General features: G+C 43.2%; 2 protein-coding genes across 6 annotated transcripts in view; one reads left to right on the forward strand and one right to left on the reverse strand.

Annotated features, from left to right (window-relative positions):
• PLEK (pleckstrin) overlaps window positions 1-23,476 on the reverse strand; it is a 68,512-nt gene that overhangs the window by 14,241 nt on the left and 30,795 nt on the right. For 2 of the 4 annotated variants that reach the window (XM_064446639.1, XM_064446638.1), the window contains one exon: window positions 715-870. In XM_064446639.1, the coding sequence (XP_064302709.1) occupies window positions 715-864 (150 nt within the window). In that variant the 5' untranslated portion in view covers window positions 865-870. Of the gene's footprint in view, window positions 1-714; window positions 871-3,280; window positions 3,444-8,147; window positions 8,281-23,476 lie in introns of those variants that run through there. The other 2 variants (XM_064446637.1, XM_009500722.2) reach the window with 2 other exon arrangements.
• On the forward strand, window positions 12,453-23,017 carry CNRIP1 (cannabinoid receptor interacting protein 1). Of its 2 annotated transcripts, XM_064446629.1 has the most exons (4): window positions 12,453-12,763; window positions 13,466-13,610; window positions 13,913-14,122; window positions 21,556-23,017. In XM_064446629.1, exons 1-4 carry the CDS (start codon window positions 12,585-12,587, stop codon window positions 21,718-21,720), a joined length of 699 nt encoding a protein of 232 aa, XP_064302699.1. In that variant the 5' UTR covers window positions 12,453-12,584; the 3' UTR covers window positions 21,721-23,017. The 2 variants fall into 2 exon arrangements, with proteins under 2 accessions (XP_064302699.1, XP_064302698.1); XM_064446628.1 differs by lacking the exon at window positions 13,913-14,122 and having other exon boundaries at window positions 12,463-12,763.

The following is a 23,476-nucleotide window of genomic DNA, read 5'->3' on the forward strand; positions in this document are numbered from 1 at the left end:
CTTTGAGATCCCAAACGTATGGGCAACATTTGAACTACTTCCTCTAAACCAGTTTCAGTTTTTGTTCTCTCTCTCTACCCCCTGCCCCGTGCAGTGTAGATGTGAGTCTTTAGTTGCTTGCAAAAGCCCTACAAGTAACAATGCAGTGTGTGATTAATACAGATTGTACAAATGTGAAGTGTGTGGGGTCAGGTAGTTACCAAACGGTAATAAAAAGGGTTGGAATTATAGCTTTACTTGGGCATTTGTGCCACAGCATTTATCTCCTTTCTGTCTGAGCAAGCCAGCTGTTGCTCTTTGACAATAAATAAGTACTTCCACTGCTCATGAATGTTTCCCACACCTTTATTCTGTGGCAGCTAGATTTATATTTAATACAGGAGTTGTGCCATTCAGCTGCTAAGTGTCCTCACAACAATATGATTTAGCTCTGCTCTCTGACAGACTCAGATTTAAAAAAGAAAACAAACTCCCCCAAAATTAAAAAATCACTTTCTGAATTGCTCTTCTTGAAATATCCTGAATTTTTCCTGAGCAGTCACACCTTTCCAATACTACACAAGTCCAAGCCTGCTGTGACCTGACACGAGTGAGAGTCGCCACTAAGATGAGTGCAAGGAATTTGTAGCCACCAGCCTTCTGCCTCATCAGTACCTCCAGGAGTATAAGCATACTGTCAATCATTGTTATAAAAAAAAAAAAAAAAGTACTCACCATTCTTTTGCCAAAATCTTGGCATGGGCTGTTAATAGAGCTTCCTTTTAGAGGGACCATTCCTTTGGGGCTGTTGTCAGCCTTCCGCTTGTAGAATTCAATTCCATCTTCTAAGAGCACGACCCACATCGGCTTCCAGGTATTAAACATGCTGCCCTGCATCAATAAATCACTGTGTACATTATGTTCAATAAATCACTCTTCACATGATATCCACTAAAGATATGACCTTCCAGGGAGTGTCTGACTGATGCTAAAATAACTATAGTTAGTGTTTCAAGGGGAACATACCACAACCACACCCATCTTACTTAGTTAAAAAACATTGTTATTCTTCTGACCACCATTAATTTCCCCTTTATGGAAAAATTAATTCTAAATCACCCCAGCCAAGAGTTTTCCAAAACTGAATTGCCTGCCCCAGCAATTGTTTCTTTTCAGTATTAGCCAGTCCCAAACACTGTCTTCAAGATGACATAGTGGCAATATTATGAATAATCCTCAAAATTTATGAAATTGAACTGGCACATTAGTACAGGATGCCCAAGTTAATGAGACAGTCCTATATTTAGGACTTGATGCTACAGTACAGTCAGTCATTGAGGCTTGGCTGTCTGATAAGAAAGCACACATCTCAGAGGATTTCTAGACATATAAGAACAAACTGTAAGAGTAATTAATAGTTTAAGGGCCTGAGGCTGCCGATCTCCAACTGCTGTGAGGAATTAAAGTGCTTCATTTAACTTTTTAAAGCTTTTACTTCCTATTCCTGAAACACAGCTGTTAGATATAAGAAATACAGAGATAAAGACAGGGCCTGATCCTACATACAGTGAAACACACCAAAAAACTCTCAGGGACTCAGAAAGGAATGAGCTGTTTCTCTGCGTTGAGCATGACTAACTGCTAGAATTACTGAGACTGTTGCACTCTAGCTAGTTGACCTCTCTGGTCCTGCCTGCACCCAGCTTCAAAAGTGGTCACAGTCCCAGATAACCAAGTGACTTACTGCTCAACCAAATGAGCATTTAGATATGCTGAATACCAACAGTTCCTCTGAAGAGTTACCAAAGCACAAACAACATCTGTAGGCCCCAAATCAGAGGCTGTAGTTAAAAAATATTTGTTTACCTTGCTCTTTCTGTTACAAAGAGATTCATCACCCCCCTCCTACAACTGCATCTATAGCATCCCTATCCTACTCAGACCGTGGTCTGTCCTGTGCAAATAGCTTGTTTTAATTTGTTAAACCTGAGAACTGGGTAGTTAGATACATTTGCATTCTGTATTTCTGCAGAATGGGACAGAAACACACTGGTTTTTTTTTTTAATTCCCCAAATGAACCCTTTGTCTGTCACATCCTTTTTTGCTGCCCTACATTCCAAGAAAGGCCTTTTGCACTCTGAAACAGACCTTGTGTTCAGTTACAGGGAGGGGAGGAAAAACTGTCCACCGAGTTCTTATTAGGAGCAGAACCTGCTTCCAGCCTCTGCAGCCCTCACTGGAAGCAGAAGGTGCGCCACAAATGAATGCTACCTTCTAAAGGAAAGTCACTGCCCTGGGGGTTCTCTGGAAACCCAGCTAAACAGGGGTCTAAAAAAAAAGTCTCATCTGGGTACCACACAAGTTGACTGCTGTTTTCTTTTGATGGTTTTTTTGACTTTTTTTCTAATAAACCATACCATTTTTGAGAGCCCAAATTGACTCACTGGTTGATTTTTCTGCCAAGAAATCAATTAAGATGATGAGCCAAGACAAGAATTGTTCCAACTTCCTTTTGTTTGTGGGTTTACCACAGGTTACAATACTTCTGCTCATAAACAAAGAAGTCCAGTACTTCCTGAGACAAGACTCTGACGTGCTCTGCCAATGGAAGCCACTGCGGAGCAGTGTTACACTGGCAGTCTCATATCCACACCATCAGCAAACCCAAACATGGTCACATTGTTCTCATCTAAAACATTTCACGAAAGACAAGAAAGCAGAATGCTGGACTTGATTTTCCCAGACTACAAATCAAATTGTCACACCTACTCCAAAGACTGCAGATACAGACAGGTATTCCTTCCCTTGCTCTCTGAAATCATTAGCCACTTTAAAAACACACACAACTTCCATTTGGTCAAACAAATTCTTTTTATACCATTGGCAGCACTACAGGATTAGAAAATTAGCTGTTTCTTATGCTTAGAAGGTGACACAAGGTCCCCAATATATACAAACAGAGGTTTAAGCTGACCTAAATCAACACTGAAGTCTGAAACCACATTTACTGGAGGTCACATTGTACCCGCTAAAGCACAGATCCCCAAGCACAGCACTGCTCCCCAGTCTAAAGTAAATATCAAGAGGAGAAAGTCAGTGACAAATGACCTTCAGTCTCTGCACAGAGAGCTGTGGCTGCAGGGATAAATCCTTTGAGTGGTCAAATCAAGGTGATCTGACCTCTTTAATCTCACTATGCTTCCCTGATGTTTAACTCAGTCCAAAGTATGTTTCCCTACACCCCCCCAACCTATTCACAGTTATCTTCCTCCTCCATTCACACTAAAACTGCCCACTTACCTTCTTAACCAAGTAGCCCTCCCTTATGCGCATTGGTTCTCGTTCCATGTCTCAGGCAATCCTGCTCTCAGGTCTGTCAGTACTGGCAGTTAAGTTCCTCTGGCAGCAAAGTCTGTGGGCTGCCGTTTTTACAGTACAGCTGTGTCACTTTCACAAGTTCCTCTGCCTGCTAATCACATGAAAACAAGCCCATTTCCTCTTACAGAGTGAGAGATTGGGAAACACAGAAGCATGTGTGTATTTATAGTTTGTCTCTGACAGAACAGGCAACAGCCTGACAAAATGCTCAACTATATCAAATATGGCCAGCCTTGATGACAGAGTCCTGGGGAATTAAATAAGCATTTTAGTGCCTAATCCCAGGAAATCAGGCCCACTCTGCAAATACATGAACTCTAGCAAAACAACAAACAGGGTGGCGTACTGTGTAGTTGCTTGGTGCATGCCAAAAGAATCTGACAGGCAGGTTTAAAACCCACCAGTTCTCTTACTTCATCCTGTCTTTGAAGTCTGACTCCCAGCGGATGAGCACGTGGGGTGTGGCAGCAAGCTGGAGGACCCTCGCTTGGTTAATGATGATGCGCCCTCTGCTGATACAAGAACTTTGTTTATCAGACTTGATCAGGTTTTGGAGTGATGCTGAGGCCTCCCAAACAGGTTAGCTGTCAAACAGGCATAAATGGATTAAACTGGTGCATTACATAAAGCACCACAGAGTATCACTTTCTACAAGCATCTTTTACTTGCTGCAGAGCTTATTTGGCTATATTTGGTAAAAGATAAGGCAAACCCATAATCTTCCAGAAGTTGATATACACAAGAGTCACAATCCCTCTTCCCCATTGATAGAGTTAGAACTGTTATGACTAAAACTTGTTGCTTTGGGGGAGTCAGAAAGGTTTCAAGATAAGAAGCGCCTAAACAAATTTACGACAACATTTGACCTTAGAAGAAGCAGATGTACAGAACCATAAAGATAAGGAACTGCAGAGCAAAACACTAAACCAGAACAGACTATCCTTAAAGGACAGTATATACTTGATCTCAGAACCGAGTTTGCACGAAAGCAGAAGTTAACTAGCAGACACAGTGAGGAAGAGTATATCCTTCATCCAGAGACCTCTGAAGACCACCTGGAGACACCAACAGGCATGTGCAAAGGGCATTTGCATATGATAATGAGTTCTTGGGGAAAATAATGAATATATATAAAACTAATGAATATATATGTAGAGCTTGTCTAAATTATGCAACTAACCCTGCATGGGCAGACACATTAGGAATGATTCCCTGTGCATCCAGCGCTGCAATAAAGAATACCTGCTTAACAGTCGTTCAGAATATCGAGTCCTGATTTTGGCTTCTTATGGCATCCCCATACAGAAGGAAGGGTGGTGGTATAAGGGAGACAATAAGGAGGCTGTTGCATTGCCAAGAGCAAAGTATTCTCCCATGCACAAGACTCCAAATCACTTTTACAACTGAGCCCATTCACATAAGGGTTGAGCCCAGGGTTACTCCATCTGTCACCTCTGCCACTTGTAAAGATCCCCAAACATGGACTTTTTCCACAGACAGAAATTCCTGCTCTCCATTTGACTCTCTGGTTTGTCTCAACCTTTACTCAGAAGTATACAGAAGTCTGACAAGATCTGTGATAGAGGATCAGAAGGTTAGAGGAGCCCTCGGAGACTTTCTCTAGCCATTCCTTACTGGTGCCTATTTAGTGGTTCTCCAACAGATCAGAGAACTCCTTCCTTGGTTATCTGTATTAGTGCTTCACTATCCCAACTGCTGAATGTTTCTCCTGGCTGTCTGAATTGAGATTTTCCAGACCTTTCTCAACTAGCTGCTGCTTAAATGAACCCTCCAGTCTCACCTTTGGGGAGCACACCTGTCTGTACCAGCAATCTCAGGCTATGCATACATTTTTGTGATTTTATGTATTATTAGGTTGTTCAGGTTTTGTTTCTAGAATTTACAGAGGCTCAGTTGTTCCTTTACTCATGTAATTCATGCTATTGTTAGGATCTGATTGCTATTAAAGGCCCTAGTGGCTGACCAAGACAATCATCCATTAGGCAGTTTGCAAATCAAAGATTCAATATATACTTCCCAATTCTCTGGCTGTCAAGTGTACTTGACATCAGCCAACAGATTCTAAAATTATTAGAGAGACAGAAATTCGCACATAGCTAATAAAAGCTTCACGTTCTTTGGAAACCAAGATAAAAGTAAAAATTTATCTCTAAAAAGTGATCAGAGAGCTTTGTGTCACATTTATAGTAAAGAATCTGCCTACCAGTCCCAGGACCTGGAATGAATTGAAGATACATTCCAGAGTTGAGAAGACCTAACTGAATTTGAGTTACATTTCTGTGAAGACGTCTTTCATTTCCCATAACCCTTAAAATGATGCTTGATGGTCTCAGGAGCTTGTAGGCTCCTCCTTTATAATATCTTTTTTGGTCAGTAATTCCTTTTGCTTTAAGAAGGTGAATTATTTCCTTCTCTTCCCTTTCATTCCAGCAGTTTTATTTTGGGGAAAATGTACTTTTTCCCCCCCCCCCCCTCTGAGTTAGATAACCCAAAAATACTGGTCATAGACAATGACAACTCTAATTAAATAGCTTTCACTGTATGGCTGGAAGCCAAACTATCCCTTTATTAGCAGCCTTGAGGCCATAATGCCACAGAGCCTGGGGTAAGCGTTAGGGACCAAGAACTGGCTTACAGTTAGCTCTTCCTTCCATCTCTACCTTGCTGCCCCTTAGACCCGAGGAAAGGAAGCCCCTTCCAGCTGGAAGGGCTTACAGGGAACAAACACAAAAGAATTTGCCAGCACTTTCCTCCCTGCCGGCAGCCTTTCCACAGGTTTTCCTGCTCGCCTGCTCCTGCTGGTTCAGTGTTTGTGCTGAGTCAGGATGACACGGCCCTGCACAATAAATTGATGATATGAAATGTCCAGGGACAGATCCTCTTGAACAGAACATCTATATGACCTTATTGTAAGAAGTGATTTAACATGAACAGAAAAAGATGCTGACTCCACAAACTCAGTTTCTCATTTACCTGCATTAAAAGCTCTTGAAGGTGTGAAATGCAATGCTAGACACAGTGGCACCAAGCCAATGACTCCAGAATTTACCATTAGCTACTTAAGCAACTCAGTGTCAAAGCATAAAATCACCTCCATCCAATATTAGCTGGAAGCAACTACTTTTATAACACTTATTTTCTCTCTATTGTGCCTTTAAAACTCAGCATGTCCTTTTGCCCTTCTACCTTATGTGCCTGGAACACCCCTTTTACCACCGAGGTTTGGTTTCATTTATCACACATCACCACAGGGGAATCAGCACTTCATCTTCCCCAGGCAGAAACATGCTTCAGGTGAAGCAAAACGGTCCTAAACCATAGAGTGGTCATAGCAGGTGTGAGGGACAGCCTGGCCTGCTGATGCTTGCCTTCTTTGTGCAGCCATTCCTGAAGAGCAGCACTGGGCATAAGAGAGAAGAAGAGCTGCATTTCTTCTAGCTCTCCACAGATGGGAGGATAGAGCTTTGTCTGTCAGAAAGATAAAGAAACCTGCATTGTGGAAACCTGCTATAACTTAGCCTGTTCTCCCCATTTCTGTCTGAAGGAGGTAAAGGTGCACAATGGTGGATTAGCAACATTTGTCATAATAACACAATCTGCAACAAAGCTGAATATCTTAGCTCAGCTTGCTGGCAAGTGATTTGTTCTTGTACAGGAGATCTTGCTGCTGTATTTCCTCAGAAAATTCTGGGGGTTTTCTGCTACTTCAGGGTCCGCTCCTGCAGGCATTAAAAAAAAAACACAAAACACCACAACAAAAAACTCACAGTGATCAACCAAATTTATCTGAGCAAGGAATCTAGCTGTGAGACTGATGGGCATTTATGCCAACCAAAATTGGAACTATATCTTTACAAATAAATGTGTCAGCTGCAAGGAAGACAGGCAGTTTCTCAGCTTGTTACATCAGCTTCACTGCTCTCTCTATTAAATTTTGCATAGCTGTTCTTCAAACGTGTCTCCTGCCTTGTAAATGCCATAAGCTCACTCCATCTGTAACACAGCATATGAGTGCTTTGTAAATACGCATCTCTCCAACAAATCAAGCTGCATTTCCAGGGGAAATTAAATCAAATGCTGTATGTTCAAAATGATCGTCTACACAGGAAAAATAATATACACAAGTGGTCTGCAAAGATGATAAAGACTCAGTCTGCCTTGTAGTTCAGTAAAACCCTTTCTCACTTCTATGCAGAGGCAGAGGTCTCAAAAGAATTACAGTATTAAATTGATAGCTAGCAGGTGCAAGCCTCAGCACAATTCACTCCATACGGAATTACACATATGGCTATTTTTAGCAAATAAGAGATTGTGGCTTTGCATCCACTTCTCGAAAAGGAACCCAAAACCAGGACATTCCAAATGTAGCACTGTGTTAAGAAAGGAATCAGAGAGGGGTAAGCATGAAAAGCCTATTATACGTATTGTCCACGAAACCTTGGAATCTAAATGCTGTAGGCTGGCTGTCATAAATAAGCAATCTTGTTCTGACCTCAAGGCACACTTTATGTATTTAATTATTGTGGAGCTATGCAGCAGGATTAGTGCATTAACTCTAAGAGGGAAGGCCTGCATAAATGGTAATACTGAAAAGCTTATGCCAGTGACCTGTTTTCACGCATTAAGAGATCATATTGAGTGGATGCAGTTGAGAGACCAAATGGATTTATCCAGAATGTTTTCTAGACAAATTGGACCAGCACAAAGCATAGGCCATGGCTTATGTGTAAATTAGCTCTGACTTTTCATTGGATGCATCCAACCTCACCTGTGACATATTCACCTCTCCCCTACAGTAGTCCCCCATCAGTGATACCAGCAGGCAATGTAGCCACAGCACAGAAGGCACAAGACAGAAGTCTTGGAGGATGAAGCTGCAGTTTGAGAAGACTTTCCAAGTTCTGGGAAGAAAAAGAGAGATGAGAATAGCTGAGCATGCTGGCTGCAGCTCACTTGAAGAAGCTCAACACTCCCTTCAAAAGCACTAAGGGGTTGGCCAGGGTACAGGGGAGTACTGCAATGTTCCTGCCCCAATGGAAGGGAATTATCTTAATGTCCCTTGCTCACTCCAGACAACAGGCTGGGAAGCCTCAGGTGCCAAATGAACAAAAGGTAGATTTGAAGGACTGGAAAATAAAAAAAAAAAAAAAGCAGTTTTGCACTTTACAAAAACATTAAAGATTCCAACCCCCACCCCTCAAATGTAGGTGTAGAGAATGGAGGAACAACAGACACAAATTTTTGTCTATTTGTTCCTGGAAGTAAATTATTGCTGTGGTTTAAAAGAAATGGGACCTTTGTCTTAAGTCTATGATAATCTACTCAGCTTTGAATCTTGTAAAGATCAGCACATTTGCTCTGTTCTCCTGGCAAAACCACACTGCCTCCTTCTTCCTGCAGGTATTTTGCTCCCTACAGAATATCAAGCAATTAACATCAGGTAACCATACAGCAGCCTGAGACCCACAGAAAATCCCCATGGGGACTAGAAGGGCATGGGTTTCTGTTACTGGGGCCCATCCCACCACCCTCAGTGATGGGCAACCCACAGCATCAGGCACCTCCATGGGGTGGGCTGAGGTCAAACCAGGTAGTCAGCCTGCAGGTAAGGATCAACAGCATCCATGGCTGCTATTGTCTGTGGCAAAGCTAGAGACAAGCACTCTTAAGCATAACTCAGGAAAGGATTGAAGGCCCAGGGCTGAGCTGAAATAGGGCCAGAGGTGTGTGTAGAGGCCCCAGGTGAGGCTGGTCAGGGCCATGAAGATGGGCAACAACAAAACTAACCTCTCAAAAAGACTTAGCAAAGGCAACCCCTTCCCATGATCTACACTGATAAAGAGCATCTGGAGGATCAGATAAGTAAATGTACTAATGCATGCAAAGCTACCAGACTGATAAAAAGAAAGGCAATGCCTATATTTAAAATTATTTTTTCACTAATGTTCTACTCTCACCATGTTTCACTTTCACATGGTGAAACAGTTACTCAGTCTATGCATACTTAATCCATAATATGATGCTTTTTTTAAGATCTCCCTCATGTTTACCACTTTTTGCCATAGTGGTCTGGAATAAAGCCACAGCCTGAGCTGTGTCCAGAGAAAGATGATCACTCAGGCAGAAATAATGCAGGAAAAACCCTCATTATAGATCTGACCTCTCATGTACTTGGGAAACTAATTGCAATCAATGTCTTCAGCTACACACAATTTACTAAAACATGATATGTCTGGCCCATGAGGCAAGTAAAACTGATCCCTGGCAATGGCTGTTATTCTTCACACTCCACTTTAAGTGAGACTATTGGATTCCCCATGTGTAAGGCCTCTGTGATTTCATAGTGAATTACACTTAAATTTACAGAAGTGGGAATTGCTACACACAAAACTTTCAACAAACCACAAAATGCAGCAGTTTCAGCAGAATATAACAAAAAAAAAAGATAATTCTTTTGCAATAAGCAAAAAAGATAGGGAGAAATGCACATGTGGTCGTCTTTGTGGAGCCATACTCTTATGAGATACATGTCTATATATAGCAGCTTCTTCCTCATCTGAAAACCTGTGCATACCATGTGATTGACTGATAACATCCAATATATTTTCAAGACCATTCATTGCTGACCTCAACAATGGCTGGAGAGAGTCATTTTACCTAACTTTTGGTGGACTGCTTTTGAAGACCTTTAAAGTCAGCAAAGATCTTTGCAACAAATCGATGGAGTTCAGTGTATGATTTGTGATCAAATGTTGGTCCCCACTGTGGGGTAAGTTGCTCCTGCAACTTACTACTTGGTTAGATGCAACTACTCTTTGATTAGGTGCCCTTTGACAATACAAGAGTCTTAGGTGACTCACCAAGCCCAAAAGATACTTCTCATACAGTAATATTGGTAATGATGCTACCTCATCATATACAGGGAAATGTTGGGGGTTTTTTAATAGCATTTCTTTCACTCTTGACTGTTCAGCGGGAGAAGCAATGACTGCATTGTGTAACAACTCCTCTGCAGGGGAGTCCCTGCTGCCATTGACTGCTATTGAAGCAAGATATTACATACAAAGCTCATCACATACAGAGTTCCGAGAGGCAGGGATCATGCCCTGCCTTTATATTTGTGGAAACCTGGCTGGCTGGACACATTATGAAGCTTAGCTGGATACCTAATCAAGGCAAATACAGTAGGATTTTTGTTTTCAGAGGTTAAGTTTTCAGCAATCTTTTTCTTAATGTTTACAGTAAAAATAATTAACTAATTAACTTTCATGCACAAAGAAATGCAGCTGGGTAATGCTATATCTTCCATTTGGTTTAGCAATACTACTTTTTACCACTATATGTACATCCCAGCTTTAGAAAAACAAAGAAAAGGTCAGGTCTAGTGCAACATGTAGCTGTGAAATTCTAACAAAATCATTAACCCTGCCATAATGATATCCTGAAGCAAATGGAATTTATGGAACTTTTCACTAAGCCATAAAAATGAACTATGTGAGCTTGGCAAAACAGAATTTGATGGCCAGAGACAGGAACTGAGAGATAGACAAGCACTTGTTTTAGTACTATATCCTTGAGAAGAGCTGAGAGACTGATCAAAGCAAACATCCCGCCTCAGCAGCTGCTGAGAACTGGGTGATAAAGTGTATAGTCAAGGAGAAAAACTAATTGGGATGTTGATAACAAGTCAAAGTGCCCATTAGGGGAACTATCCTCATTATAATACTAAAAATCAGGCCCATAGGCCAGGAGCCACCCCACCCCCACCCCACCCCCAGTTAGTCCCTTACTCTCTCAGCACGTGGTAAATTAAAAGTGAGCTGTACCTTTACATGGAAGTGAGAAAGAAATTAACCAATGATTAGTTGAGGCATATGAAGATTGGCTGTGATTGACACATTTAACTGCATAAATGCCTCATAGTTTCTTGGTGTGGGGTGCTAGCTTTGTGAGTTACCACCTAGTACCAATCTTTGCACAAAAATTACTTGAATAAAATACCTCAGCTCTGTGTGTATTCTGGTGTTTTGTGCACCGGATGAGCTAACCTGCTTTTCGGGATAACAATAACATCCAACCAAACAAAAAATATATTTGTGGCCCAAGTCCTGTGTCAGCCATAATAATGTTGCAGTTTTAACAGCAAACAAGAATGAATGCAAAAGAATGGAAAGGATGCACAAACCTGCTCCTGGGTTAAAAGCAATCTCTAACTTTTAGATGGGAATGAGACCTGCAGAGAGTTGAATTATGGTACAACTTCCAATTTCAAAGATCTTTCTCCTTGAACAAATGGCACCAGCCATAGGGAAAGAGTAGTGCTAGACTTAAAGGAAGGAGATTCTGACCTGATATTGCAATTACAGTTGGATTTCTTTCTATTAAAATAAGAAGATTGAAATAAAGTGATTTTAAAAAATCCCAAAAGAAACCCTGAACCAAATATTGATGTTGACTTCAGGGAGCAAGAAACTGGCCCCCAGCCTAGGCATCGTGGCTCACAAAAACCTTTTGCTTTACAGGGAAAGAGAAGAGCCGGTAAGTCACGTCTTTGCCCTCCGTCCCCCTCTTCCATCTCAGGTAGTTCTGGCTCTTGCGTGCCGCTACGTCCTGCTTCAGCCCACCCCAGAGGGCTCGAACCGCCGGCAGGAGACGGCTCCCCCCGGGCAGGGGATCAGCGGGGTGATGCGGAGGGGCTCCCCCGTCCGCGAGTCCCCAGCAGGAGGATGCGGAGGCCCGCCCCCCCCGCTAGCCCCCCAGCGGGGCTCCCAGCCAGCGCCGCTGTCCGCGTCCGTGGTGCTGAACGGCGGCGGGGTCCTCCCCGCCCCACCCGGCCCGGTCCCCCTGCGCTCCCTCCGGGACGAATGGTGGGATTAAGGCTGCAATAATCGGGGCCGGATTAACTCCCTGGAAACCGGCTGCAATCTGAGCGGCTGCAAATGTCCCCCAACCCGGGAAGATGGGGCGGAGGGAGGCATGCGTCCGCCGCCCAGATGCTGCGCCGCGATAAAGGGGGAGGGAAAAACCAAATCTATCATCCGCTGCTTTTGGGAAAGGCTGGGCTGGGATCCGGCAGCCCCTCCTCTTCCTCCTCCTTCCTCCCCCTCGCAGCCTCGGTCTCCTTTCCCGGCCAGCCGCGTTCCGCGAAGGGGGTCAGACGAGCGCAGAACCCGCACCCCCCACCCCCCATCCCCGGCGACAAGCGATGGGCGACATCCCCGGCCTCGTCAAAATCAGCGTTTCCCTCAAAATCCAGCCCAACGACGGGGCGGTGTATTTCAAGGTGGACGGGCAGCGCTTCGGCCAGAACCGCACCATCAAGCTGCTGACCGGTGCCAAGTACAAGATCGAGGTGGCCCTGCGGCCCGGCACCGTCCAGGCCACGTAAGTGTGGCCGCCCCGCTCGGGGCGGCTCCCCCCGTTCCTCCCTTCCCCTTCCCTGCTGCTTTATTTTTAGAGGTTTAATATTTTTTCCTGGCAGGCTGACAGCACGGGGTTTCCGTGATTTCTCTCTCCCCGCCCTTTTTACTTTGCTGGCCCCGTTTCTAGGTCCCTGGCCAGCTGTTCCCAGTGCTTAAAGTGGCCCCATTTTGGAGTCATTTCCTTCACTCTCCCTCCCCACCGTCTCCCGGAGCTCTTTCTAGCCCAGCCCATTTTTCTCCCTTCTTCCCCTGTTTGCCCTTCTCCGGTTTGCCCTGGAGGCACTGGGAAGAGGCCCCTTCAGCCCTGCCTGTCAGGGATGCACCATACCCAAGCCTCGCTGCAGCATGGCAAAGCTGAGACAGGGACCAGGGAGGATGTGGTTGGGGAATGGCTCTGGGTGGAGACAGCCCTGGAGAAGGGATTTGGCTAACCTTTCCCCAGCTACTCAAATCTCTGCTGCCTTTCCTTTCTACACCTTCCCTGGGTGACTGCAGAGCCCAGACATTTTTCAGGAGCCCCCATGAGTCAGCAGCACCCGCAGGTCTGCTAAAATCCTTGAAGCATACCCTAGCACAGAGGCTGCCAGCCCACATGCTGGCTCCAAGCTGCTCTGGGAAGGGGACCTGCAGGGCTGCTGCAAGGCTGTATCCTGTCTCTTTGCAGTACAATGGGCATTGGGGGCGTCAATGTCCCACTGGAAGAGAAATCAAGGGATGCACAGGTGGCCTCTTACACAGGGATCTACGACACAGAAGGGGTGCCCCATACCAAGAGCGGGGAGAGACAGCCCATCCAGGTCAACATGCAGGTATGTGGTTCTCCAAGCCTCACATGGGAAGACAGGGGAGTGCAGCAGTGGGTCGAGTCCCAGAGAAGGAGTTGTGGAGGTGAAATATTCCAGGGCAAAGTCTGATCACAGCTGCTGTGCTTGGTGTCAAACAGGACTGCTGGTCAGAGCATAGCTGTAAAACACAAGCCCAGCTTCCCCAGGGGAAGCCAAGAGAACAGCAAGGACCAGGAAGTAGCAGGGGGATTTCCAGAGATTTGCATAACCCTTTGGGGTGCTTCAGGAGAAAGAAACAGGCACTGAACTTCTCACTTTTTCTGCAGGGCATATTATGGACTTCAGGCGACTCCCACCAAGGTCCCTGGCTAGGAATCCAGTCCCAAGCCCTTGGCATACAGGGACCCTCCTTTTGCCTGCCAGCACTCCCAGGTTTTTTGGAGCAGAGCATGCCCCAAACACAAGGGGTGACTACTTTCCCCTTCCACCTGTCATCTGCAGGATGCCTGGGGACCTGCCAGAGGCTGAAAGCATGCGTGAGAACACCCCCGCCCCCCAAAGGCTGTCTTCTCCCTTTCTTTCCCCATATGCTTCCATTATCACATTATCTCTGTATCCGCAAACCTAAGTTCTTATTCAAGCGACTCCCTACTGCAACCTTAAAGGGAAGCTCCAAGGGCTGGAATCAGTGTATATGCCATGGCCCCAAAGTGAGATGACGAAGGCTTAAGCCTATAAGTCAGCTGAGTTGGCAGAAGACAGGAAGAGCAGCAGGCAAATTTCCACAGCACTCTGGGTGATGCTGTCAAGGTGCAGAAGGAGATTTGTTTTATTCTGGCTTTGGTTTGGTTGGCTGGTTTTTTTTTTCCCCTCTCTTGACTACAGTTGTGAGGGATTCCTGCTGTTGATTCTATGCCTCCTGTACAAAAAGGGGAAATGGGGCAGTAAGCCATCTTTATCTGAAGCTCCTTTAAGGGTCTGTTCCAACTTATACAAGCTTAGGACCTTGCCAAGCCCACCAGATTTCAGCTTTCTCTCACATTTGCTCACTACAGTCAAGATATCATATTGATCTTTAGCTTCACTATTTTCTTCTGGAATTATCATTTGGCATGACAAACCCCTACTGAATAAGAACTGTAACATCTCCATTTGGAGTTTCTAATAATTACAGCATGTGTAACAATTCTGGAGACACACATCACATTAACAGTTACCCTTCCTAATCTTAGGTTAATAACACTGCCCTGAAGTATTTGATCACATTAAGCACTTTTTTATACAGTCACTTCCTTTTAACACCCAGGAAAACCAAACACCCAGTATGACTTCTCAACCAGCAGAACAGGGCTGCTGGATGCTGCCATTGAGTACCACAGTTACATTTCACAATGTCCTTATACTAGGAGGTGAAAGGGCAGTGCTCCCAAAAAAATCCATCTGCTTTGACTAAGGCATCCCTATTTTGATAGCCACCTTTACCCTTACACATAGCACTGATGTGAATTCTGAAAATCTGGAAGTTTAGCTTTTTTATGGAGAAAATCACGTCAAATGAAGTAACTCCAAGAAATGCAAAGAGGTTCTGATTTTCAGATACAAGCTCTGAGCTGGTTTGTTGCAGCATCAGAATGAGTAGCCACAATATTTGTCCAAACAGTAGCTTTTACAGATCAAATCCTGGGATATTAACCACGAAGCTAAGAGGTTTTGCAAGTGTTAAGCAGGTCCTCAACCCTTTTTAGGATTTGATCTTGATAGTTTGGTTCTTCAGTAGAGACTTAGATGTCCACAACTGATACTTTTAATTATTAAACATAGGCAACTCAACAGGGGCTTACATGTTTAACTCACCATTTAGCTGCTTAGCTAGATAGAGCCATAACAGATTTAGGGAACCAGTGTCAGACACTCCAGCTTGAAAACTGCTTCCAATACCTACTTCCTGAATCCTCAAAACTGCACTTACTACATACAGCTTTAAATTTTCTTATTTCCTTCAACTATGAGGAACTTCAGCCTCCACTTCCTGGGGAGAGAAGGACACTATTTAAGGAATAAAATCTGAACTTGCATTAGAAATAGACCATGAGGTCATTTCTGCAGTTAAAAATTGGCCTGATACTGCCAATTTAACACCTAAAAGCCAGAAAGCCCTTAAGAATTTATTTCCCATCTGCTTTAAAATTTTAAACAAGTAATTCTTTGTGCTCCTACTTTAACTGGCTGGTAGATGTGTTGCCTGTTACAGCCATACAATCTCATTTCTGAATTTCTGAATCTGAGGATGCATTTGTTACCTGAATGCTAAGTGCATCAAGAACCCAGAAATTGCTGAATTGACTAGCAAATGATGTAAATTAAGTTATAGATCTCTCTCATTTTATCTTGGTCAGACTGTCACCAAAATCAGGAATAAACCTCATAACACCAATGTAATGTTAAAAGACAGGCATTCTTTGTTCACGCCGCTGGATACACGGGAGATCGCTCCTCCTAACATGCATACCATCAGATCTCATTGTGCCTGTTAAGTACATGTTCTTTATATTCATTAGTTTTCTGATAAAATATATACATATTCATCATCATACGCAAATGTCCTTTGCGCATGCCTGTTGGTGTCTCTGGATGGTCATCAGGGGATATACTCTTCCTCACTGTGTCCGTTAGTTAACCCTTGCTTTTGTGCAAACTCAGTTCTGAGATTACATATATACTGTCCTTGAGGGATGGTCTGTTCTGGTTTAGCATTTGCTCTGCAGTTCCTTATCTTTATGGTTCTGTACATCTGCTTTTCTTAAGGTCAAATGTCATCGTAACTTTGTGTAGGTGCTTCTTATCTTGAGGCCTTTCTGACTCCCCCAAAGCAACAAGTTTTAGTCATCGTGCAGGCTGTTGCTGTTAAGGGTACCTCATTATCCTGGCTAAGTTTTGGCTCCAGGCCCCAACATTTGTTGAGCTACACTAGATTGCATTAGTAACATTTAACTATTTATTCCCCAAAGCATTGCTACCTAAAAATTAGGATTTAATTCTTAGAAGAGAGGTTTGGACCCAAAAATTAGGCTTTGAGCCTTAAAAGAGGAGTTCTGACAGAAACACATTGTCTACTGTTTCATTCACACTAATGACTAAAATACAGATCAAAGAATACACTGATTGTCCCCAGACTTAATATTCAGTTGGATAGTATAGCAGCATCTATGGCTGGTTAACTTCATCATCCTGATTACAAGACTAGATTAAGATTTAATGAAGAAGCCAGACCTCCACTCACATAACAAATAGCCATCAAATCATCCTAGGATGCAAATTCAGAGGGAGTGATGAAATAATTGTTCACACCTATCGCAGCAGATGACAGAGAACAGCAGACAGGGAAATAGTCTTCTAAGCCTGAACTACAAAGAGTAGAGCTATCCCTCCTCCTCGAGGATGCCCGCATACAAGCCCAGTGGAGGAGCCAGGATTCAGCTGCAGGAGCCACATGAATTGAGGGGAGCTCTGAGGATGCAGAATGCTCATTACGCCACAGAGCTGCTGCATCTGCTACATGCTGGGCTGGCGGGGAGGCACATGGTAGTAGAAAAGCTCTGCGATTAATTCTTTCCTTCCCCTGGAAATCCATAGCAGTCAAACTACTCAGGGCAGCTCAGCAAACTGGGTCATTGGAGGGAGATAGAATTTGTTTTCTTTATCATGTTGAAATTCCTCCATACATTAATGAAACGCTGCTCTTGTATCAATGACCTACAAATGCTATTAGAAATGCCTTTTCTTCCTCAGTTTCCAGACTGAGGGTGGCTGATGCTTCCCTCTAACAATTTCTCTGTGTGGGTTGCGCACAGTAATATCCAACGTGCTTAACCTTTACTATCTTGCATTATGAGTGTATCAGGATTATTACCAGAGATGATTAATAAAAAATTCCATAATTAAGGTTGTAGTTGCTGGGAGAGATAAAGTAGCCTGTACATCTGGTTCTCTTTGTCAAAGGAAGCAGCAGAAATATTTCAGCTACTCCTTTAAGGTAACACTTGCAACTGGAGCCAAATAAAAATCTTCCACTAACAGCACACCACAATACCTGCTGTTGTCAAGACTAAATTTAAATTACCACAGTGGGCTGGGGGAAGGTTTAAAGCAATATACATTACACAGTAGCAGCTTACAAACCACATCTTGAATTACACAAAAAGTAAACATCCTTCTGAGAAAACTGAGTACAGAAGGCTCTGATTGCAAATCAGGAAGAGTCGCTATGTAAAAAAGCTTTCATACTGACTTTGCAAATGTGATTATAATAGGCAGATGATCAAAGGTCAGCTCCCAGGCACATGATGGGAATGGAAAATAGTCAAGTGAAGAAGCTGTCATTAAAGTGAGTGATGGAAATATTTAAAAGGAAAAAATGTTGAAGAACAGTGTCATACAGTAGCACTGAACCCACTATCTAGTATCTTCTAACAACATAGCACAATCAAGAAACTATACTACTGGAACCAACAACAATCCATATAGGCTTCACACCCACACTTTGGACCCCCTGCAAGGTCTCAAGGCACAGGAACTCAAATTTTACATCACAATCATAACTGAAGTCATAATCTACCCTTGCTGAGCCTCATTCATAGAATCATCGAATAGTTTGGGTTGGAAAGGATGTTTAGAGGTCATCTAGTCCAACCCCCTGCAATGAGCAGGGACATCTTCAACTAGATCAGGTTGCTCAGAGCCCTGTCCAACCTGACCTTGAATGTTTCTAGGGATGGGGCCTCTACCACCTCTCTGGGCAACGTGTTCCAGGCTTTCACCACCCTCATAGTAAAAAAAATTTACCTTATATCCAGTCTAAATCTACCCCCTTTAGTTCAAAACCATTATCCCCTGTCCTGTCACAACAGGCCTTGCTAAAGAGATTGCCCCATCTTTCCTGCAGTCCCCTTTAAGTACTGGAAGGACGCAATAAGTTCTCCCCTCAACCTTCTCTTCTCCAGGCTGAACAACCCCAACTCTCTCAGCCTGTCTTTGCAGGAGAGGTGCTCCAGCCCTCGGATCATTTCGTGGCCCTCCTCTGGACCTGCTCCAACAGGTCCAAATCCTTTCTGTGTTGAGGGCTCCAGAGCTGGACACAGTACTGCAGATGGGGTCTCACCAGAGCAGAGCAGAGGGGCAGAATCACCTCCCTCAACCTGCTGGCCGTACTTCTTTTGATGCAGCCAAGGATACGGTTGGCCTTTGGGGCTGCAAGCACACATAGACAGCTCATGTCCCACTTTTCATCCACTAGTACCCCCAAGTCCTTCACAGGACTGCTCTCAAACCCTTCATCCCCCAGCCTGTACTGATATTGGGGGTTGCCCCAACCCAGGTGCAGGACCTTGCACTTGGCCTTGTTGAACCTCATGAGGTTCTCACAGGCCCACCTCTCCAGCTTGTCTAGGTCTCTCTGGATGACATCCTGTCCTTCTGGCATGTCAGTTGCACCACTCAGCTTGGTGTCATCTGCAAACTCGCTGAAGGTGCACTCAATCCCACTGTCTATGTCACTGATTAAAATATTAAACAGTACTGGTCCCAGTACAGAACCCTGAGGGACACCACTCATCACCAGTCTCCATCTGGACATTGAGCCATTGACCTCTACCCTCTGGATGCAACTACCCAGCCAGTTCCTTATCCACTGAACAGTCCACCCATCAAATCTGTATCTCTCCAGTTTAGAGAGAAGGATGCCGTGGGGGACCCTGTCAAAGGCCTTACAGAAGTCCAGATAGATGACATCCATAGCTCTTCCCTTGTCCACTGATATAGTCACTCATCACAGAAGGCCACTAAGTTGGTCAGGCAGGACTTGCCCTTGGTGAAGCCACGCTGGCTGTCTGGAATCACCTCCCTGCCCTCCATGTGCCTTAGAATAGCTTCTAGGAGGATCTGTTCCATGATCTTCCCAGGCACAGAGGTGAAGCTGACAGGTCAGTAGTTCCCAGGGTCCTCCTTTTTACCCTTTTTAAAGATGGGCACAATGTTTCCTTTCTTCCAGTCCTCAGGGACTTCACCTGACTGCCATGACTTTTCAAATATCATGGAGAGTGGCTTAGCAACTACATCAGCCAATTCCCTCAGGACTTGGATACATCTCATCAGGTCCCACAGACTTGTGTATATCCAGGTTTTTCAAGCAGTCACAAACCTGATCTTCCCTTACAGTGGGAGGGGCTTTATCCCCCTGGTCTTCATCCTGTGGTCCATTGGCTTGGGAAGGTGAGGATAGAGGTTACCAATGAAGACTGAGGCAAAAAAGTTGAGTACCTCAGCATTCTCCTCATCTGTTGATACTAGGCCACCATTCTTGTTCATCGTGGGGGTATGTTTTCTCTGACTTTCCTCTTCTGATTGATGTATCTGTAGAAGCCCTTCTTATTATTCTTAGCATCCCTTGCCAAATTCAGCTCCAGCTGTGCCCTGGCCCTCCTGAACCCATCCCTGCACAACTGTGCAGCATCTTTGTACTCCTCCCAGGATACCTGTGTCCCTGCTTCCACTGCCTGTGCAGTTCTCTCTTGCTCTTTAGTTTGATCAGCACATCTCAACTTGTTTCATTCGCACTTGTTTCATTCGCACTATTCATTAGTGCGAATACACTGATTGTCCCCAGACTTAATATTCAGTTGGATAGTATAGCAGCATCCATGGCTGGTTAACTTCATCACCCTGATTACAAGACTAGATTAAGATTTAATGAAGAAGCCAGACCTCCACTCACATAATAAATAGCCATCAAATCATCCTAGGATGCAAATTCAGAGGGAGTGATGAAATAATTGTTCACACCTATCGCAGCAGATGACAGAGAACAGCAGACAGGGAAATAGTCTTCTAAGCCTGAACTACAAAGAGTAGAGCTATCCCTCCTCCTCGAGGATGCCCGCATACAAGCCCAGTGGAGGAGCCAGGATTCAGCTGCAGGAGCCACATGAATTGAGGGGAGCTCTGAGGATGCAGAATGCTCATTACGCCACGGAGCTGCTGCATCTGCTACATGCTGGTCTCTCCCCTTCCTTGAAAATCATTCATATGATTTTTCTGATATTGCAAGAGTATCTAGCAATGGCTTCAAAAAAGTGAGAGGTTTTATTTTGCAGAACTTAGTATAGCCATAGCCTCATTCACTCAATTCAAAGTTGCAAGCACAGACAACTCACCATCAGTGTCTCACTACCCCTTCACTGTATTAGACACTTATCTGCTAACATGCACTATCTCCTTCCTAGCCTTTATTACTCATATCTAAGTTTGAAAAGCTGCACTATCCCAGTACAACTAGCAATTACAGAAGTGCACAAAGAACAACTACTTTTGCTTAAGTTTCATGTAAAATGCAGAACAGAACCCCAGGGAAGGAGTAAGTGGTCTAGTAGCAGCATGTCTCAGTCAAGACACTGCAAACACAAAGCTACAAAATACAGGGACGTTAAATATTTCCAATTGAGCAACAGAAGGAATTTTCTGAGTCATAACCGCAGCCTCTAGGTATGGTATAAAGGTGAAGTGATGGCCTGTATCACTACAGATCACTGCTACATGATCCATATATACAAGCCACTGTGAGATCATCATGCCAACTACTGCTGTGTCATCTTAAGAAGGATTATAGTTTTGATTCTTGCTGTTAGTAAGATTTATCCATATGGGAACTTGAATATTTTTACTCCTTTGCCTTTCCCAGATATAATTGCAAGAGAACAGTACATGGAGAAACTGATCCTTCATGTTTTATATATACCTAAGCATAAAAGACTATGACTGCTAGAGCAGGCTTTACAGACTGACTTAATGGCTTGAGGAACAATAACCCTGATACCAGCTGTTTTACATTCCGCAGTTTCATTATTGTTTCTCATTAATAGAGAGAAACCAACAAAATATTCAGCTCACTAACACCGATATTCCCTCTTCCTCGCAGTTTAACGACATTGGCGTTTTTGAAACTGTCTGGCAAGTCAAATTCTACAACTACCACAAACGGGATCATTGCCAATGGGGAAACAGTTTTGGTAGCATCGAGTACGAATGTAAACCAAATGAAACACGCAGTCTTATGTGGATCAATAAAGAGACCTTCCACTGAAGAGATGTGAAACCAATCCTGCTGGACAATCTCCCTAAAGAAAAATCTACCTTTTAAACCAGCAAGAAGCCTTAACAAAGGCATACTGTAATGTTGCTTTGTTCCATACGGTTCTAACAACTACGTTGTATATACAGGTGGTGCCACTAAAATCTTTGCCTATTACTGTATTTTAAGTTTACCATGGCATCTGCAACATTTGTTATCTGTCACCCAGGAATACTCTAAAGTTCATGGTAAAGAATATTTGATAGCTGGGTAGAAAGTCATACCATCATAATACTGTCCTAAGTATTTAGATTATGCCCACTAAACAGTTCCACTAGATGTAACAACTTTTGTGAAGTGTTTTGCATTATTGCTTAGAATTTTGATGCAATATCACATTGGTGATTTCTGTATTTATATTTGTGTTTGCTCCTAAATCAGTGTTCTCCTTCAATCATTTTGTTATACCAGTGGACAGCAAAAAGTACAAACTATGGATATTTGTAGGTTTAGCCAAATGGCAGCTACTGCACTGTTGATATTGTGCTTTCATACCAGGGGATTTGGAAACTCATTCTCTCTTTTGTTACGTGCTGTAAGATATTCTGTGAAAAGCTTGCTAATTTACCAAAACTCTCAAATCAGGATTCTTTGTTAAGTTTCCCAGTCTGTGAAATAGCTTTAGGAAATTGTATAAATCATGTTAACCTGAATGAAGGAAAAGCAATAGATCAGTTGTGGTGTCAAAGACATCTAACAACATGGCTAATATCTGTCTTAAGATCATATAGTATTCCTGAAAGATATAGTAGCCATACTTAATTTAGTTCTTACAGTAAGAATTCTGATAATAATCTCCTTTTTTGTTTTGATGGCACATTGCTCAAATCAGTAAAATCCTACAAATAAACTTTTTCAAGCCTGAACACTGTATTGTACCAAAATCACCAGGATTTCTGACCAACAAATGCTTAGTGTGAAGAGAGTACAGATCCCAGTGCATGTTTATACATGCATTGCACACTTTCAAATAAAGATAAGCATGTAAACATTTGCATAGTTATGACTAAAGGTGCTACATAAACACTAAATCAGTGTTTAACACATAACAGACAATGAAAAACAAACATATATTTTCTTTCCATAAATAAAGCAGGGAAACAAATACACTGTCCCGTCCCCAATTTGTGCTGAAGTCAGCTGTCATTTCTTGCATATCTGTTATTCCTTTTGTGAATAATTTGTAAATTGTGTATGTAAATGGTAACCATTACTTTTGATCTTTGTAATAAAGGACTTAGACAAATTCTTCTCTAGTATGACCATCTAAATAAATTGAAAATACTGTATCAAAAATGGATGTGGTTTTAGTAAGTCAGACAGCAGAGGGTACGTAGTCAGTGCTTTCTGAAAATCCAGTCCAAACCACCTCATGTTCTTTACTCAAAGCTACTATTTCTAGGAAATACAGATCCAATGTGTGACAATGCAGACAGTTAATGTGACAACATTCAGTAGAGCTTACTGATAAAATTAAACTGCATTTTCTTGCACTAACATAGCATTGAAAATAGAGATTTAGGACAGAAGTGAAATATCAAATAAATATTTTCTTCCACTGAGTTATTAATCAAAAAGCTTGACTGTTTGCAGATTTCTACACACAGAAGAGCCTGACAGTAGCACTGATGTAATATACCATCACTGGAACAGTGAGCTAGCCAGCTGCATCTCTGCTCTCAGGCAATATTACACAGGCAAATTTCTC

This window comes from Phalacrocorax carbo, chromosome 3 (assembly GCF_963921805.1).
Source record: "Phalacrocorax carbo chromosome 3, bPhaCar2.1, whole genome shotgun sequence".
Taxonomy (NCBI): domain Eukaryota; kingdom Metazoa; phylum Chordata; class Aves; order Suliformes; family Phalacrocoracidae; genus Phalacrocorax; species Phalacrocorax carbo.

Bases quoted from the DNA above. Each gene is read 5' to 3' on its own strand.
- CNRIP1 (XM_064446629.1), top strand. From the start codon at position 12,585: ATGGGCGACATCCCCGGCCTCGTCAAAATCAGCGTTTCCCTCAAAATC. The intron at 12,764-13,465 runs GTAAGTGTGGCC...GTCTCTTTGCAG, and splicing joins CCCGGCACCGTCCAGGCCAC to TACAATGGGCATTGGGGGCG. The intron at 14,123-21,555 runs GTGAGAACACCC...TCTTCCTCGCAG, and splicing joins GCCAGAGGCTGAAAGCATGC to TTTAACGACATTGGCGTTTT.